At 37.1% G+C, this 19553-nt stretch overlaps 1 protein-coding gene across 10 annotated transcripts in view; it reads right to left on the bottom strand.

The window, feature by feature from the left end:
- CFAP54 (cilia and flagella associated protein 54) overlaps positions 1-19553 on the bottom strand; it is a 291473-nt gene that overhangs the window by 84877 nt on the left and 187043 nt on the right. For all 10 annotated transcript variants that reach the window (XR_013350784.1, XR_013350783.1, XM_077845910.1 and 7 more), the window contains 8 exons: positions 16860-17067; positions 15058-15137; positions 13140-13309; positions 5651-5756; positions 3295-3442; positions 2316-2473; positions 1972-2148; positions 1744-1870 (listed from right to left, as the gene is read on the bottom strand). Coding sequence is in view for 8 of the 10 variants with exons in the window: in XM_077845910.1 (XP_077702036.1) it covers positions 1744-1870; positions 1972-2148; positions 2316-2473; positions 3295-3442; positions 5651-5756; positions 13140-13309; positions 15058-15137; positions 16860-17067 (1174 nt within the window). In the remaining 2 variants the exon portion in view is untranslated. The remainder of the gene's footprint in view (positions 1-1743; positions 1871-1971; positions 2149-2315; positions 2474-3294; positions 3443-5650; positions 5757-13139; positions 13310-15057; positions 15138-16859; positions 17068-19553) is intronic.

Genomic DNA, 19553 nt, shown 5'->3' with positions numbered 1-19553 from the left:
AGGGGCTCTATTCTTGTGATGTAATCTGTATGCCCACTATAAAAGAAAACTGTCGAGAAAGCATCAAATCAGATGATTTTATGCTTCATAATATTGAAGTGCTCCTGTTTCCAATAAACATAAACTCTGTGAAAAAGAAGTTGTGAAACTGATGTTGTTTTGACAGAAAAGCTGCTTTTGGTTTTGTTTTTTAAGTCTGTATTTAATATAATATAACAGAAAACAAGCTGTTCTGCCTCAAGTGAGTCTAAAAAACAGTGGCACCATTGTCACTGAGTAGTGACACATCTTCAAGAGTAGGAAGTCATGAAAGTAGAGAATATATTTGATTTAACACAATCCGTACAATTTAACACAGTCTGTACTTAAAGTTCTTGTAGAAATCAAATATACTGATAATGCAACAAATTGTGGACTAAAAATGCACAAAAATAGCTCTCATGGGATCAGATTGCTAGAGGGAACGCCAGAGGTCAGTCAGCCCAGCCGAATTTCATAAATAAGGAAACTCAATAATGTAGAGGTGATGCAATTTACTCCCCCTAATAGCAAAATTCATATCGATGATGATGATAAATTACAAAATAATAATAATCAATAATTATGAGAGGGAGGAGCAGAGGAACATTAAGGAGAGGATTCTGGACAGATGATGGTTTGACCACACCTCTGTTGCCCTCCCTTCTCCATTCTAGTCTCTCCTGAGCTGAGCAGCTGCTGGTACCAGAGGCACATGGGGCTCAGGAGATAAAGGGTAATGTTTTAAAATGTAGGTTTTATTACTATTCAGGTGTGATGAGGTCAACAGGCCAGGTGACAAGTACCACTGAAAAGATAGTTTATTACTCACACTTGTGGGTAAGGGCAGGGGAGAGGATGGGGAACACCACAGCCATAGAGAAAAGCACAAAAGTCAGTCAGGAGATTGAGGGAGCAAGAAGAAAATGTGGATAAAAACCTTTACTCTGGATTTTGTAGGAGGGGGTGATTATGTTGTAAGCAGGCTAAGAGGTTTAGGATTGGCTAGTCTAAATAATTTCAGTGGGCTCTGCCAGTAGTCTGATACCTGTCCCCAGGGTGATCACGGCAGAAAAATAGTGGCTCAGCATTATCAGAGCCCAGCAATGGATAATAAAGGAGCTCAATAAAGGTTCAGAGAATGGCCTCTGGAATAGTTTGTATTTAAGAAGCATGTTTACAGGACAGTGGCTTGCTAAGCTCTAGGAGCTGGCCATCTTATCTATGGAAATCTCTTAAACATGTCTTTCATAAAACTGACCACAATTTATAATTACATACCTATACAAAATTCATTACCGTACATAAGCTTTCTATATCCTCATTGATTTTTTGTCTGGTAGTTATCAAATATACATTCTATTTTATAGAATATTTATCTTATTAAATTTTATAAATGTTTATAAAACTTTAGAAATATTTTATAAGTGTTAAAAGATTTTATACAATATTTATATATAATATGTATTTCATGGTTTGTTTACTTGCTTATTTCTGTCTCCCACACTAAGATCAGGGACTATATCCATTTAATCTCTAGTAACTTTCCAGAACCTCACAGAGAGTCTGGCACATGGTAAATAATCAAAAACTATTTGTTAAAATAAATGGAGCCTGGGTATTCATAAATATTGCTCCATTTGAGTGCATTCCTATGATAACCCTCCTAAAAATAAAAATTTTTCTTCAGTGACTTGAGTGTAATATACGTTTAAGTGTTCTTACCAATTCTCATTTTTGTTTTGGCCAATAACATGACATGAGGAAGATAAATATTTTTCAAAGGCTGTAATGGGCTTGCATAGTCCATATTTGATAAGGGAAATTCCATGGTTTCTCCAAAAGTTAGCATCTGTAAAAGGAACATTATAGTTAGTAACTAGCTAACGTGGTTTGGAATAAGAAGACAGAAAGGTAAGTTGCTAAGTCTTGAGGACACAAAATCATGCTCACCTGTTCAATAAGAATGTTGTGAGACTGAGTCAACAAATTTAATTTTTCTGTTTTTAAAGGAGTTTCCTTGAATTTCTCGGCTTTTGTTAAGTCATCCAGCAAAAGCATGCTTCTCACCAGAGTTAAATGAGATCGAGGAGAAATAAATTCACTTTCTTCAAGCAAATGTATTATAGCCTATTAAAATAAAATTATTCCTTTTGATAGTCCCATTTCCAATTCACTGAAGCAAGAGCTGGCCAAACTATCATGCATTCAGCACCTAATGGAATTTAAAATTCTCTCCTTTTGTTCTAACCAGAATCAGTAGGTAAATATCAACGTGAATGAAGTTTCCTTCCTACCTCAAGGTTTGTTATGATGTCTGCCTTTAAATGCTTTTCTTGTAAGCCAATGATGATAGCTTGCATTAAGAATTCAGCCTGTAGCTCCGTGTCACCTGCACTTTTTGCCTCCTCGCACACTTCTTTGATGAGGCTGACGTAATCTATCATATCGTTTTCTAAAGTAAATAATGCAGTTATTTAAAATACACTGGGAAAGTAGGAAATTACATATACATAACTCTCCCAAAATCCATCACAAGAATATTGCATAATATAGAAAAACAGGAAGATATAAATTTGGAAAACAGACTCTACATGAAACATTAAAAATAAATGTGTTGCAATTTGGGAGAAAGTACTTTTGGTTATTGCAGTGCTGTAAAAGTAATGACACTACATGGAAAAATTTAATGTAGACGATAGATACAGATGGGTGGACAGATTTACAAATAGATAATTATTATAATCACTATAAGAACTAACATGTATATGTGGGCAGGCTATGATCTTAAACTTTATAAATTTAACACATTTAAGACTGACAATAACCCTATGAAGTAGGTACAATTTTTTTCCATTTTAACTGAAGAGGAAACTGAGGCATAGGGGATTAAGAGACTTGGCCAAGATCACACAGGGAGAAAGTAGTGGACCGAACATTTGAATCCAAATCAAGTACCTGGAGCCAGAACCTATGCTGGGGACCCCTATGCTATGCTGCCTTCCTAAATGACAGGAAGACCTGCACATTAGTATTTTGAAGTCTCCTTGCCTGTTTTGCATACATCAGAAACACATAAGCCATTTTCAGTAATACAAGGAATTACTGAAATGATTAGTCTTATTTAATGACATGAATTTCTTATTCTGGAAACAGATCAAGCTATAAAGTTAGAAAATATTAATGTTATAATAATAAAATGTATCTCATTAAAACCTCCATTACCTAAGTAAAATTAATTTTTCTGAAAACTTTAAGAAAATAGGATATTTGTACCTGTCACCATCCCAATGCCATGAACCTGTGCAACAAATGCAGTCACCAATGCTAAGCGGCACCTCAACCACAGATGAATGTTGAAATATTCTCGAGAATTTAGGGAAACAGGATCTAAAAATTCATTATCATCTTTATTTTCAGTAGCCTAAACGACATGAGAATGACGGTTATCTTGCCGTTTAATAACGTTAAAGTTCTAGCCTAATGCTAAATGTAAGAGAAGCATGTGATATCATTTAATACTATTAAATTTTTAATTTTGGAAATCTGTCTTGCACATTCTATAAAATGTAAAAACTACACACACAAAACAAAATCATTCACAATCCCACTATTCTCTATTAATATTTGGTATACTGGTTTTCAGCTTTTTTTTTTTTAAGATTTTATTTATTTATTCACAAGAGACACAGAGAGAGAGAGAGAGAGAGGCAGAGACACAGGCAGAGGGAGAAGCAGGCTCCATGCGTGGAGCCTGACGTGGGACTGGATCCCGGGTCTCCAGGATCACACCCTGGACTGAAGGTGGCGCTAAACCACTGAGCCACCTAGGCTGCCCTCAGCTTTTCTTTCTCTTTCTATACCCATTGTAGAAAATACTTTTGCAGTTCATCGTAAATTATATTATCAGTGGTGTTTGTGTCTTCAAAAATTTTGTAAATATTTTAACAGCTGAAAAATAATAAATAATATGAGCTAATATTTTTTTAGTACTTATTACATTCTGTGTTGAATGCTTTATACATGTTATTTTATTCAATCCTCCCAAAGAGCCAAAGAGGAATTACTCTTATTTCTGTTTTACAGATGCGAGAAAGGAGATCTAGGAAGACCTAGGAAGGTTAAATATTTGCTTAAATTCCATTACATTTTGGCAGAGGTGGGATTCAAACTTGTGTTCTTCTGAATTTAGAGCCCCCAGTCTTAATCTAATGTGCCACATGCTGCTCAGGTTCCGAACATGTATTATAACTGATTTCCCATCTTCATTACTGCACTTTACAAAGGGATGGCCAATGTCCAGAGCTCCTGAGAGTGAAGGACAAAGGGAGGTTTTTTTTCAAGGGGGGGAGCAGATCCCATTTTAGACATCTGGGAACTTTAAAATCATCTAGAACAATGCCCATTTGTTCTAGGAATTTCCTGCTATGCATCTCTGACAGCTCAACCAATTAGCAGCATCTAATCTCAAGGAGTGGCCATCAGGATTTGTGGGAGGCTGGAATGTGGATAGAAGGTGGGAAGCACAGAAGAGGGTGAGCCAGCCCTAGGGAACAGAGTAAGAAGTGAACAGAGGCCTCGAGGCAACATGATAACTAGTATGAGCATGCCAAGTACTCAAGGAGCCTAGGATTTAGATTAGCAATACAGGAAAAAATGCCTATCCACATACCTTAATCTCTCAGCGCCTACATTTCCTGTTACTATTGAAAAGCCACATCACACTTAATCTAAATCAGGATTTTTCAACCTCAGCACTACTGACAGTTGTGGAGGACTGTCCTGTGTATTGTATGTTTAGCAGCATCCCTGATCTCTAAGCACTAGATGCCAGTAGCACCCTGTCCAGTTTTAACAACTAAAATGTCTCCACATGTTGCCAAATAATCTCTGGGAGGCAAAATAGCCCCCAATTGACAACAATTCCTCCAAGTCAATTTTTGAAATAGACTGCTTTTTAGCATTTTTATTGCTTTTAATATAGTAGGAAATGAGTTTCTATTTAGGATAATTAGTTTTGCTTATTTGTAATGACACTAGATATTAGTAATTTTATTAGTCTTTTATTAAAATAATGAACAAGGATTCTATGTGATGAATCTTTATCTTTTAATCCTAAACAATTCTTTATTATTAAATTACTTGGTCTTATCAAACTCCAATAAAATTTCAAAAAATTTGTGACACCAGTTAAACAGATTTCAGAGCTTAAATGTGGAAGAATCTAACTATGAGAAATCCAAGGTAGGAAATACTGTCATACTGGTGATGCTACTGAAGGAATAAATTCAAAAGTGAAATGAAGAACAGAATAAAGCAAAACAATTTTACTTGCTAAAGAAATCAGATCTAGAATATTGGAATGATGTATCTGGAGGGACCTTCGTGATTATTACATTCAATTCTATCAGTTCACAAATGAGATTTAAATTAAAAATTAAAATTTTTAATTAAAAATTTTTTTAAGTTTCAGGGACTTGCATAAATGGGGCTTCAACATTTACCTTTTTACTCTGAATTCAATGTTTTTTCTACTTTACCCCTTTGTTTTATACAAATAGACAATTTCCTAGCATGCCAATAGTTTTTACATAGTAAACACTGTAAAGATAAATATTAAATTTATACATACAGAAGCTCCTGGAGAGACGGAATTCTCTGTGTCATCTTGTACTACCTTCTTTTTAAAAAGTTTTGAGTCCTGGAGAAGTCTAAGTGTAGAAAATACTATTGCAGCACTAAAATAGAAAATATATTTTAAATCTTATTAGTCCTGACAATCTCATTAATAAAATGAGCACATATGCATTTCATATGTATCAGAATGTGGTTTTTGAGGTTATAGAATTTTGTTACTTAAAGCTATACACTTGGAGACTCTTAAGCTAAATTATTGCTTAATCGGTGTCTAGCAATACCAGAAGGCAAATGTACGAAATTATGAAAACAGAAGCGAGGATACAGGAATTCTCCTGACTTACTGTTGGTCTGTACATAAGTTTGTCCTCACTTTAAACCTTCATATGCTTCTCAACTCTGTAGAATGATAAATCTGTAACTGCTGTCACACTTCTTCAAAATATCTTAATAATATATATCGAGAGACAACTTCTTTTGAATATCTACTACAAAATGAAATTCAAAATGCAGAACAATCTATCTTCCTGAAGATATTTTGTAGCATTATTTTATAACATGTGAAGACTGGATGAAAGCCAGATAGACAATACACCCATCTAACTAAGTCCCCACTTGAATAGCTTAATAAACAATCACTTTGAACATGTGTTATCGGGTGAATTGTGTCCTCTCAAAAAAAAGTGGGGGTGCCTGGGTGGCACAATTGGCTAAATGTCTAACTCTTGATTTGGACTCAGGTCATGAACCCAGGGACATGAGATTGAGCCCCACTTCAGGATCCCCACTCAGCGCAGAGTTTGGTTAAGATTATCTCTCTCTCTTTTCTCCTCTGACCCTTGCCTACCCCCTGTTCCTGCTCTCTCTCAAATAAATTAATTAAATCTTAAAAAAAAAAAAAAAAGTATGTTGATGTCCTAACCCTCAGTACCTCAGAATGGTAGTAATCTGAAATAATTAAGTTTAAATAAGTCATTAGTGTGGACAGTATTCTAATAGGACTGCTGTTCCTATAAAAAGGGAAGATTTGGACAGAGAGACAGATATACACAGAGGGAAGATGACGTGAGGACACACAGGGAGAAGACAGCCACATGATTGGAATGGTGCCTCTACAAGTCAAGGAATGCCAAGGATTATGGGCAAATGCCAGAAGCTACAAGAAGCAAGAAAGGCTTCTCCTCTAGAGCCCTTCAGATAGAACATGGCCCTGTTGACACTTGGATTTTGGAGCATTGACTCCAGAACCACAAGACAATAAAACTCTGTTGCTTTAAGCCACCCAGTTTTTGGTGCTTGGTTATGGCAGCTGTGGGAAACTAATAAAATATATTAATAGCAGATCCCCCGGCTTTTGCCTCCTACACCAAACCCACTCCACTTCCCTCGTCTTCCATCCCAGAGGCAGAGTCCAGAATCACCATTGCTACTCATACTCTATGTTCAATCCATCAACAAGTTCTGTCAGCTTCACCTTCAAAATATGGTACCATTCAGCAGCCCCTCACCTCCTCCAGTGCTAGCACCTTCGTCCAAGCCACTATCATTTCCAAGCAGCATAAATGGGAGTTTCTTGACTGCCCTCTCACCTTGGCTCTTTTTTCTCCACATAGCAGCCACAGCAATCTCTTCAAGAGGTAAATCAGATTCTACCACTTCCCTCCACATATGTTCCAGAGGCCTCCCATGTCCCTGGACTGTGGGCAGTACATTTCTTCCTGTGGGTCAGTTACTGAGGTTTTAAGCCTAGTATATGATCAGCTTTACACATGTCCATGGATGCTTGTGAGAAGGTATGGTCTGTTTGTAGGCTCCCAGAGTGTGTACATATGCTCAACTTTTAAATTATATTTTTAAATTCCCTTCTTTTTTGTCTACATGCTGTATTACAAGCTGATAACATGGGGTACCTGGGTGGCTCAGTAGGTTAAGCGTCGGCCTTCAGCTTGGGTCATGATCCCAGGGTCCTGGGATGGAGCTCCAAGTCAGGCTCTCTGCAGAGTCAGATCATGATCCTAGAATCCCAGGATTGAGCCCCACATCAGGCTCCCTGCTCATTTGGGAGTCTGCCTCTCCCTCTCCTTCTGCCACTCACCCTGCTCATGCTCTCTCACTCTCTCTCTCAATTAAATGAAATCTTGAATGAATGAATGAATGCTGGAAACATGGTGCTAACACACAGAGGTCCACAGAGGTTTCTCTGTCCACAGAGGTTTTCTCTTTTTTTTTTTCCTCCACAATCCTTTAAAAGAAGAATTAACTGGTATTTACTGAGTGTTTACCACCTGTCAGGTTCTCTGTTACCTGCTTTGTGGGACTTAATTTACTTAATCTCCACCACAAACCTACAAGTAGATTCTATTATCATCATTATTTTATAGATTAGGAAATAGAAATGTTAAGTGACTTGCCTAAGATGACACAGCTAGAAAGAAGAGGCAGGATTAGAACTCAGTAGCCTAATCTAACCCACTTAACTGCTGCCTATGGCATAGCCTCCGTCTTTCGTTTATTTTGGTACAGTGTTCCTCAGTGCCGTGTTTGTGACCACTATACAGTCTTTCTTGACCACACCTTTTATCAACATAAAGGTCCTCTCTGCCTTGCATTCTACTTTGCAGACTTCATGAAATTGAATCATTCTAAGGATAAAATGTATTTATTCTTTCACTTGCTCAAAAATACATACTGAGTACTTTCTACGGGCAAGGAACAAATCTAGAGGCTGTGGATACAGTCGCTGTCCTCATGGAGTTGACATTCTGGTAAGAGTGGGGTGTGACTTAGCACGTAGGAGTGCTTAGCAGATAGATGACGCTCGGTGCACACTAGCTGCTCTCATCTCATGTATTGAGTAGGCCAGGGTATATGGGAGGAGCTAAACTGATTTTTTTTTCCAAATTAGTAACCAGAATAGAAAGCTTCCTGCTAATTATTGAATTTTAAATTCCCAAGATACTGCTGAGTCATTAAAATGGTTTAGATACTGGTAGAATAATTTCTAAGGTATGATTTGTGTTGTATGATCTTACGGGTTTTTATTAAAATAAAACTAAAAAACAAACAAGCAAGAAAACAACAAAAATTGTAATGCAGATTGAGTATGTATATGGGAATGCAATTTCCTCTCCCTGACACCCTTCCCCACTCCAGGGTACACACCCGTTTCTAAAGGCCCCTTATTTCCTGCGCAGCTTTAGAGGCTAGCAGAGGATGGCTCCGGGAGGGCCTGGGAAGAAGGAAGTGGTACCCACCCCATCCTCCTGATTCTGAAGGCTAAATTCTGACTGCAAGAGAAATGAGGTCTGAGGTTTAGAATCTTGCTAACCCAAAAACTTAATGAATAAAATATAAACATGCTAGTATGTCCTAATCCACCCGGTACTGCGTAGGTGCACAATGGAAAATTCTAGTTTCTGCACTTCATCACAGAGACAGAAAGTGCAGGAGGATTCCTCACTCTAAACACTCTAAAATCCCCAAGGAAGGAAGTTTCATTCCGACACAAAATTAAAAGGCTCAAATGTTATCCCATTTAGACAATAAATTAAATATAAAGGAGAACAGAAAGGAACTTAATAACAACAACAAAAAAGAGAGATAGGACTCTGAGAGAGGCAGCCCTAAAAGAAGGAGAAATACAGTTTGAATAACTTTGATCCCATTTATTTCTTATTAACATTCATGACAAAAATGGTCAGTTTGTTCTCATAAAATCCATGCGGCTCACTCTACCTGTCACCCTAGGGAATGTGCCTTTCAATTTCCTTGACACATAATTTTATTAGAAGTATCATAAAATGTCAAGCTAACCATCATTTGGGAAAGGGACTGTCCAAAACTCTCAGCCGCGCCCAAACAGAAGCTCATGGGGGGTAAAGTTCACATAAGAAAAACTCATTCATCTTGACAGTAGGCGTCCCTAAATGACAACTCTGCTGCAAAAAGGCAATAACATCAAAGTTTCTGCAGGTTTTGTCCCAAGGGTCGGATTCATGTATTTAAAATAGGAGTGATTCTGATACAGTTGCACATTATTTGCATATGTCTATCTGGTTTTCAAGTTAAAATTCTATGATGACACTCCTTTCTGAAGCAATTTTCTAATTTCTAGTTTCTTGTTTCCTTTTTTCCTCTCAGAAAAAAAAAATCACTCATGTTTTCCATGAGTGTAAGACATGTAGAGGGCTGGGAAAAGAAGGAAGGTAAAAGACAAGAAATATATTCTAGGGCTGCTGTTGCTCTCTGAAATAGCATGGAGAAAAGAGTTCCATATTCTTCTACAGGAAATCATATAGCCATATATTTTAAACAAAGAGAAGGAGACAATGTATTTCTATATATACATATATTTTCTATTAAGAAATCACATAGTAAAAGTTCCTTCTCCTCAAACTTCAAAAGGGAAAATGTTACATTGATGCTAAGCCTATTTACCATCAATCAACTTCCACTGTATTCTTAAAGATAGCTACAAATGTAACAATACTCTAAATCAGTGTGTCCCAACCTTTTTTTTCTCTCAGCACTCACATTTAAGGCATACCCTTAAAAAAATTAAGAATCCTCAAAGTTCCATTAACACTTATCATATTAGGACTTTAACTTCATTACTATTTATTAATTGATTTTAGAATAAAAACAATAAACCCATTACATGTTCACATCAATAATGCATTTTTATGAAAACATCTGTATTTCCTAAAACAAAAAAAAATAGTGAGAAGAATGCCATTATTTTGCATTTTTTGCAAATCTCTTTAATGTCTGGCTTAATAAGAGAAAATCTATTTAACAGAAGACTTTCATATCTGCTTCTACAGTCTGTTGTGACATATTGTTTTGACTGAAGTATATGAAGAAGACTAGGCCTCACAGAGATAGCTGCTGGAGATGGAGTATTTTTAATATCCTTTTAAAATAATTATGACTATTTTTCCCTAATACTATACCAAAATGTGACAAGTGATAGTTTCTTAAAAGTTTCTTGCAATGTGAAAGCTAATACTACACACTGACGAAATTTCCTTTTCTGTTACATTATTACCTATTTTGCTAACAGGATTTTGGAACATTATCTACTGGTGATTTGGAAAATATTAATTCCCTGAGTTATGCAAATCCCCTTAATGCTGAAACATTTCTTTATACAATTTAAAAAATGATGCTTGTTAATATTAATTACCACCAACATCATCAGAATGATATAAGCATTAGAAAACTGTCACACTCATGGTGACAAAATAGAAATTTTCCAAAATTCTCATTTCCCTACAAAAGTTCAAATTTTATCTTTAGCAACAAATACTATTTGTTGTTTTCTTAGAAGTGGCATGTTCATTTTGTTCATTTTCAATAAAATGCCTGTCAAATACCCAAGTCTGAAAAATCAGTTTTTCAGTGCTTTTTCAAATAAAAACAGTATTCCATGAAAAAAAACTGCTTGATCAGTTTGCATTTCAATCATGTATGTGTTCCTCCCCAAGACAACCAAGCACCAGACTTTGATATACAGCAAAGATGCTTTAGGTGTATTTCCCACTTAATATTTCCACAGAATATTAAAGATATATCCAAGGATATGGATTTATAAATGTAACAGATTCTACTGGTTCATCAAAGGTGTTCTTAAGTGAAATTGGCTTTTGTTTTTTTAAGTAGGCTCCATACCCAGTGTGGAGACCAGTGCAGGGCTTGAACTGATGACCCTGAGCTCAAGACCTGAGGTGAGATCAAGAGTTGGATGCTTAACCACCTGTGTCATCCAGGTACCCCCAGCTTTTTTTTTTTTTTTTTTTTTTATTGCAAGTGTGAGGCAGTAAAGAACGCAATAACCACTAGTACGGTTTGGTGCCACTGTGATTCACAGTGAGATGCCAGAAGTTTTACTACTGTTGCTCTTGCAGCATCAGTGCAAATAATAACACACCAAAGATGGTGAATGACATATTAGTTTTGTTATAAAAATAGTTCTGACCTTACAGTCCCTCTGAAAGGGTCTTGGAGATAACCCTAGAAATCTGCAGACCACATTTTGAGAGTCACTGCTCCAAAATGGACTATATGGATTTTCACCTCAGTTTAAAAACCACAAAAATTATAAATTTCCAAAAATCTATACTGCTCTAGCATAGAATCAAATTTAGATGTGGTTATTCATGGGAGCCTTTGGTCAAGGCTCACACTGATGAGATGGCTGTGTGTTTCTAATCAAAGCAAAGCAAGATTTCTGCCACATTGATTTTCCCTTTGCAAAAGCTACAGGTGGGCTTCACCTTTTTCTCCCAAAGAAAGCAGCTGGGCTTGCTTATCTGCCTGCCCAGATGTGGAACAGAAGGGGGAATGGGGGGCCTAACAGTTGTCAGCCATTGAATATCAAATTGGAGTCATACTCTTTACTACAACTGCACAATTTAAAGTGATAGTTCCTCCTCCTCACCCTGTCTCTACTCCTGATTTCTCCGTATCATGTATCATTTTTGGCCACACTATATAATTTACTTACTTGTTGATAGTTTAATGTCAGCCTTCATTATCTCATAAACTCCATGAGAGTAGAATTGTTTTTAATATTGTTAAATATTTTGTCTATATAGTACATATCAGTATTAGGATATTGATATATCTCAAGAACTTAAAACAGTGGCTAGCATATTGTAGGTACCCCAAAATTACTTTTTGAATGAATGAAATAATAGTAAAATAATAAATTTGTGCATTATTCAAAGAATCATTACTGAGAGGGCTGCATGATAGAGGTATTTACCACAAATGATATGAGAAGTTCTGGAAAATATAGGTTTTCTATAAAAAACCTATATTTTTCTATATTGTTTTCTATTATCCCACTTAATTGTTTAAATATCTTTCAGTATTTGGACACAGAAACTATATTCTATTCATCTCTGTATCCTCAGTGTCTAGATCAGAGCCTAACAATGAAGTAGTTAATGGATACTGGTTGGGCAAATGAATGACTCAATGAACAAGTCAAATGATAGATCTGACACTAACAATTGCATAACATTTAAATAACCATCCACCTAAAACTGTTTCTTAAATGGCTCCGTAAAACATAGTTCAGAAAATGTTACTTTTTCATAATAGAGCTTGTTTTTAAATATTAACTATACTGGAGTTAAAATTTAAAAATAAAAAATAAATACATAAATTAAAAAGCAAAGCTCTTTAATTTTTTCATTCTTTATATATATTTTTTCTTTATATATATTTTTATAGAAAAATTTTCTTTATATATATAAAGAATGGATGTATAGAAAAAATCCTTGCTATATGCTTTAATAAAGCAATCATTTTGTTTAGAACTGTAGTTTTAAGTGTAATAGTATATGAAAACTCCTCTGAAAAATAAAACACAAATAAGCTCTATTAATATTGGAATTTATACAACTCACATAAAATTTAGGTATATTTGACAAATTAGGGTGAGGAAGAAATTCTCTTCCATGTGAAAAGAGACTAACCTGTACGCTGCCTGGTGTCTCTGCAGGGCAATTGCAGCCAGCTGAAGCCTGGCCTCCACCACAATCTCCAACTCACCAGCAGAACACTGAGAGAGGTTCTTATGGTCCGGATGCACCACCTCTGACACAAGGAAATTTAGCTTGTCCTCAGCTTCTATCAGTAAAATTGACTAAGGAAAGAACACCATATAATCACATAAGTCCAAAAACAATACAAGTAATATCTCATCCTTATTCATCAGGTGTTTTTCATGTACTGGGGAAAGTAATAATGAATGGAAGACCAGATAGGAAACTTGAACATAATCATCAGAGAAGAGTACTCAGCAAACAGGCAAAAGGTAACAGGAAATTAAAAGGAGATAAATGGCAAGAATAAGCATGGATGACAGCTACCCTTTATTGTATGCACAGCCAATGCTCATTATTCACAGTTTTTAAACTCTTCTGTAACGTAGCCGCAAATACTGAATTAGTAAATACAGAAGCATTGTTCCCAGAGGAAATACAGGGATAGGTTCCTGAGGGCCCCTAGTCATGACATTTTTGCCAATGACCCATACATAATTTTGTTTAGTGTGTGTTTATATTTAAGGACACATTATTTAATATATGCTGTAAATTCACTAACTTTGAACTCACAGCTAATAGTTCAAAAACTCATGCCTGACTGAAGCTTACCTAATACATTTATTTATTTGTAATTTTATTTTTTCATTCATGAGAGACATAGAGACAGAGAGAGGCAGAGACACAGGCAGAGGGAGAAGCGGGCTCCATGCAGGGAGCCCAACATGGGACTCAATCCCGGGTCTCCAGGATCATACACTGGGCTGAAGGCGGCGCTACACCGCTGAGCCACCCAGGCTGCCCCACATTTATTTTTTCCATAAAGCACATCACAGCCTTTTTATACTTAGGAATACTAAATAGCATTTCAGTACTACACTTTGGGGCCATTTCAAATAATGAAATCACCAACAAAGCACAAAAATGAAAAAAAAAGATGGCAATAAATAGATCATGGAAAGAACACTTGTTTACAGTATGAGGGTAGAAACAAAAAGAGCATTGCCTTGTCCAATTCAGCTGGGAATTGAGTGTGTTAGGCAACTCAAATTTTTCTGTGCTCTGTGATGTTCACAAATGACCATAAATGAGTATCAATTTTGGAGTTGCAAGTAAATTTTAGCAGATAAGCAAATTAGCAAATACTGAATCTGTGAATGAGGATTGACTGTATTTCCAGGTAAACTATGATCACCTAACTGGTAATGTGAAGATAATGAGGTTTACAATTAGCAACTTAGCATGGCAGAGGAGAAAGGGACCAGCCAATCATTCAAGAAACATGTATCTAAAAACTTGTTTGTACAGAGCAGTAGATATTATATAAGTACTAGGGCAGCTTAGCATAATGGTTAAGAACACCATCCATATTTTATTAGTTGCATGGCATTACTGAATTTTTTCCTAAGTATCTATTTTCTCACAGCTCAAGCACATAATAGTTCAAAAATGATTAATACCTACATCACAGAGTTGTAAAAATTAATCATGCAAAGTGCCTGTCATGTAGTAAGCACTGAATAAATGGTAGTGTTGTGTTGCTGTTGTCATCACTATTATTATTAGGAAATGAGAAACAGGGCATGGAATACTCAAATCCCATCAAATAATGAATCATATTTCCCACAGTGCCTTAATCAGGTTGTAAAGTCAAAGTCTGACAACCTCTGGGCATCTAATTTTCTCGTAAGGAGTTGATGCCACCTCTGGCCTCAATCCAGGTTTACTCAAGAAAAGCCACTTGGTCTCCCAAAAGCAAATACAGACCTCAAAGTGAGCCTGTCCAGGGCCTAATAGTGGAGATTTCAGTAACTAATTTAGTATGATGTGAAAAAATTTCCAAACTTACCTTCAGTGTGCTAAAAGTGAAGTCATCTTTCATTTTTACAAACTGACCACCTGAGCTTCCATCATCCTTTAAACACAGCTCTATAAGACACAAAATTTTGGAAGAACCAAGGAGATCTGTGGTTAATTTAACTATTAATTCTAGTTCATAAAACTCATCATTAGTTGGGAAATCGATAAATTTCACATTTTAAGAAACCCACATTGATAATTAGAAACATTTTATTCTATCAAATGATCCCTAGATATATTCAAGACTGAGGATGATTTCTACAACAAGTCAGATAATTCTGAAAAGATCTTTAGGATGCTTGGTGATGTTCTTTAAATTATTGGCTACTGATATAGAGCAGTGGTTCCTCCCCTGGGATCACAGGACCTTCTAAGTTCCCCAAAGTATTTTGAGTCTTTCAGGTATTTATATTTCTATAAGATCTCCTTGGAAATGTCAGTTCCAGTGATTTGCATAAGCCCTTCATACAAAGAGCAGAGAGTGAGACCATCTGGAATAGCACAATCCACAATTCCCAAGTATCTCAAAATAGCCACCCACAACCTGAAAGTTGTCCTTATTCTGAGCCAGGGAGAAATGAGATAATCTGGATCACAGACTCTGCCTGCTTTAGTAAACCTGACTTCTAGAATACAGGAGAGAGAGAGAAAAAAAAAAACATGACTGAGAAGTGCTACAAAAAATATACCTACTTAAAGAGACTAAGTTCGTCAGAGGAGCAGAGGAAGTATAAAACAACGCAGAATTGAACACACTGGCCTTCCCTTCTTCTTCTAATTCCTACCTACTGGCTCTTCTCCTAGATTAGGGGGATCTGGAGTGAGAGGTCAGCTGAGTATGAAAGAGGGCTTAAGAACTGGGAAAGGCCCAGCAGAAAGATCCGGGGCTGGGTTTTCTCCCGTTAGGAGAAAGTGAGGGAGAGATAGAAAAAGATAGAAATAAATGCCTGGAGATTGGTAATGGAAGAACCCTGGGATATGTATCAGAACAGGAGAGAAGCTAGGAAGACTTGGATCCACATTTTCCTCCTGCTCTCTCTGCCTCTGAGTGACCCTGGTGCTTCTGTGTGTGACCCTCACAGGCAGTTTCCTGCCCCACGTCTTGGAGGGTTAAATGGCAAACTGTTTTAGTGGCCATCTCCTCATTTGTTGGCCTCACCATACCTGAATAATAATAACGATTACATTTTAAAACAGAGTCAATATTACTCTGATATCCAAACTGGACAAAGATACCACAAGAAATGAAAACTACAGACCAATATCTATCATGAATAGGGATGTAAAAATCTTCAGCGAAATACTAGCAAACAGAACTCAGCAATGTATAGAAAGAATACACTATGACTAAATGGTAGAATTAGCCTAAGAATGCAAAATTAGTTTAAACACTCAAAAATCAATTACTTTACTACACCATAACAGAATAAAAACAAAACAAAACAAAACACACACAACCCCTCCCCCCCCATAGAATCATCTTAATAGATGCAGGAAAAGTACTTAACAAAATCCAGCTCCCTTTTATAATAAAATCATTTGAAAAACTAGGAATAAAAAAGAAATTTCCCTACCTGATAAAGAGTATTTTTTTAAAAACCCACAGTTAACACCATACTGAATGGTGAAAAACAATTATTCTTAGGGCAACAGCCAACACTATTCTTGGGGCAACATCCAAATATGGAAGAATATATACTAGACTATTCATATGGATTATTGGGAGTGGAGTGAGAATAGTTGGAGAAAGAGGAGAAAGAAAAACAAGTAAAATATAAAACAAAAAATTACCTTTCAAGTTTGGAAGGTTTGCTTTACTCCTCTCAGAAATAAGTCCATGGTAGATTGTTTTCACTGAATTTTCTGGGACACAATTTATTGTTGCAGCCACACTTACTAAAAAGTAGGCTTTAACGTAAGAAAACTTACTTAAGAGATGTTGTTGGCCAACTGTAACCAGAATTAGAGGCAATCCTTTACTTATTAATTCATCAAGTGCCTAAAAAAAATGAAGAAAACAAAGCAAATCCGTGAAATACTGTTTCTGGATAATATTAGTTTTCATCCTCCTTTGCATTCCTCATTTGGTGTTGGGTGAAGAAATGCAGGATAGACGCAAGGTACCATAAATGGCAGGTCTGCTGCAAGAGATGTGCAATGTCAGAATTACCGCATCAGTTCTAAGTACTCCTGTCACTCCCCACCAGTTTGTGACCTGTGCCTCATGAGCCCAGACCTGCCACATAATAAGTAAACCTGACTCTGAGAGCAAGGGAGGGGACATCTTACCAAAATAGCGAACCCACGAAAGTTCATCGGCCATGCCTGCCTGCTGGCTCTGCTTTGCCATGAATAAATTAGAGGTACTAAGACTGCAGCAGGGTTAAGACTGTGTAGATGAGCATGCTCCCTACCCAGCTTCAAGTCCATGCTCAGTCGTCAGAACTCCACCTTATGTACACCCTATGGACTCCCTGGTCCCCTCCTGTGCAGATCCACTTCCTTGGTAAAATCCAACACCAACACCAGGACTTCTCTAGGTGTGTGCCCTGCAGCTGAAGATGGCTGAGGAGCATGCTGTCCGACTAAGGTGTCCCATTTCAAGATCCTGACCAAACCTTTGCACTACCTGGTCATCCATCATCTTACATCTCAGTCCATTCACTCTCCTGCTCTCTAAATCCTCACCCTTTCTTCCTGGTGCTCCTCCCAGCTAATGACCTTGCTTCTTCTACTTAGGAGAGAAAATCAAAGTGGTCAGAGTAGTGTCCATAGACCCTATAGCTTCATCTCTCCTACCTAACCAAGCATCGGTCCCACCACTCTGCCTCCCTTCCTGACACTTAGGCCACTGATCCTGTCCCCACTGGTCTACTCAGACATCGTCTCCTTGCTGCAGACATTCTCATCAGCACATAGCCATGCTGTTCTCTTCTACCTTAAAAAACAAAAACCATCTCTACTCTGACTCCCTTCTCCAGCTACTACCCAAATTCTTACTCCCCTTCATAGCAATGATCTACAGAGTTGCCAATATTCCCATTTTTCTCCTTTCATTTGCTTTTAAACCCATTCTTTTCCTACACTGAAACCCTCTCGTCAAGGTCATCAATGGCCTATACTGGCCTTAACCAGTGTTCAATTCTTAGTTCTTAAATGCCATGTTACTTTTAATCTAAGACATCATCATCTCATACGTCAATTAAACTATCACGTCTTCAACTATAAAATGCACTCTAATTTCAAAGCTATTAAATGTGAAAAAAAGATCCATGTGTAAGACTCAGTGAGTTATGGTGCTTAATTCATCTGCAAAATATGGCACTATTAATCAATTCCTCTTTTGAAATGTTTCTTTCAGCTTTCAAGTCACCACATTCTCTTGGTTTCTTTCCTATCTTGTCAGTCATTCCTTTTCAGTCTTTGTTGCTTCCTCCTCTTCTCCTGTATTTTTAATATCAGAATGTTCCAAGGCTTGGTCTTTGTTCCTTTCCTTACTACCTTCACCCTTAGGTGATCTCGCTCCCCTCCGCCCTTAGATGATCTTCAGCAGACTCATGGTTTTAATTTCATCTAAATGCTGATGAAATCCTGAGTTTTTCTTTCCAGCTCCAATCTCTCTTCTGAAGTCAAATTGACTTCTGGCTCAAATAGTCCACTTGGATATCTAAGAGAGATCTCAAACTCAATACATCCAAAACCATATTCCTAGTCTCCCCAAAACCACACACACACACACTCATTACATCCAAAACCGTATTCCTAGTCTCCCCAAAACCACACACACACACACACACACACACACACACACACAGTTTTACAAGGGCTGGGTATTTATCTCCATTGTTGATTGATGTGTTTGATTGAGAGCACTAGAACAGTACCTAGCACAAGGGCACACTAGATCAACTAGAGTTATCCCTTTAAATGGGTAGATCAGACCACACCTCTGCTCTAAACCTTCCACTTGCTTCCCACTTTGTTCAGAGGAAAAACCTAAGTTACAATAAGACCCTACAAGGCTCTTCTCAAACTGAACCTGTTATCTCTCCAACCCCAGTTCCTACTGCTTTCGCATCCCTCACACAGCTCTTCACCATGCTGAGATGCCCTCACCAAGCTAGGCAATTCTGCCTCAAGGCCTTTGCACTCACTGCACCATCTTCCTAGATGGTTCTTTTCCAGATTTCCTAAACTTGGACCTTTACCTGTTCACAGATGTCAGGTCAGTGAAGACTAGCCTGATTACCCCATTTAAAATTACAAACTCCAACCTAGCCCCATGCTCCTCCCAATCCCCTTTATGTGCTGCTGGGTTTATTTTCTCCCTTAGTGTGGTTCACTTTTCAACTTATTATACAATTTACTTAATTATAATGTTTACTTATATATCATGCTTATTATTAGTTTTTCCCACTAAAATGTAAGCGCCCTGAGGGCTTGGAGTTTGTCTGTTGCTGACTGACTGATGTATCTCTTTAACAA

The sequence above is a fragment of the Canis aureus genome, chromosome 13 (assembly GCF_053574225.1).
Source record: "Canis aureus isolate CA01 chromosome 13, VMU_Caureus_v.1.0, whole genome shotgun sequence".
NCBI lineage: Eukaryota > Metazoa > Chordata > Mammalia > Carnivora > Canidae > Canis > Canis aureus.
The sequence above is the reverse complement of the archived record's forward strand: the minus strand, read 5'-3'. Positions and strand labels throughout refer to the sequence as shown.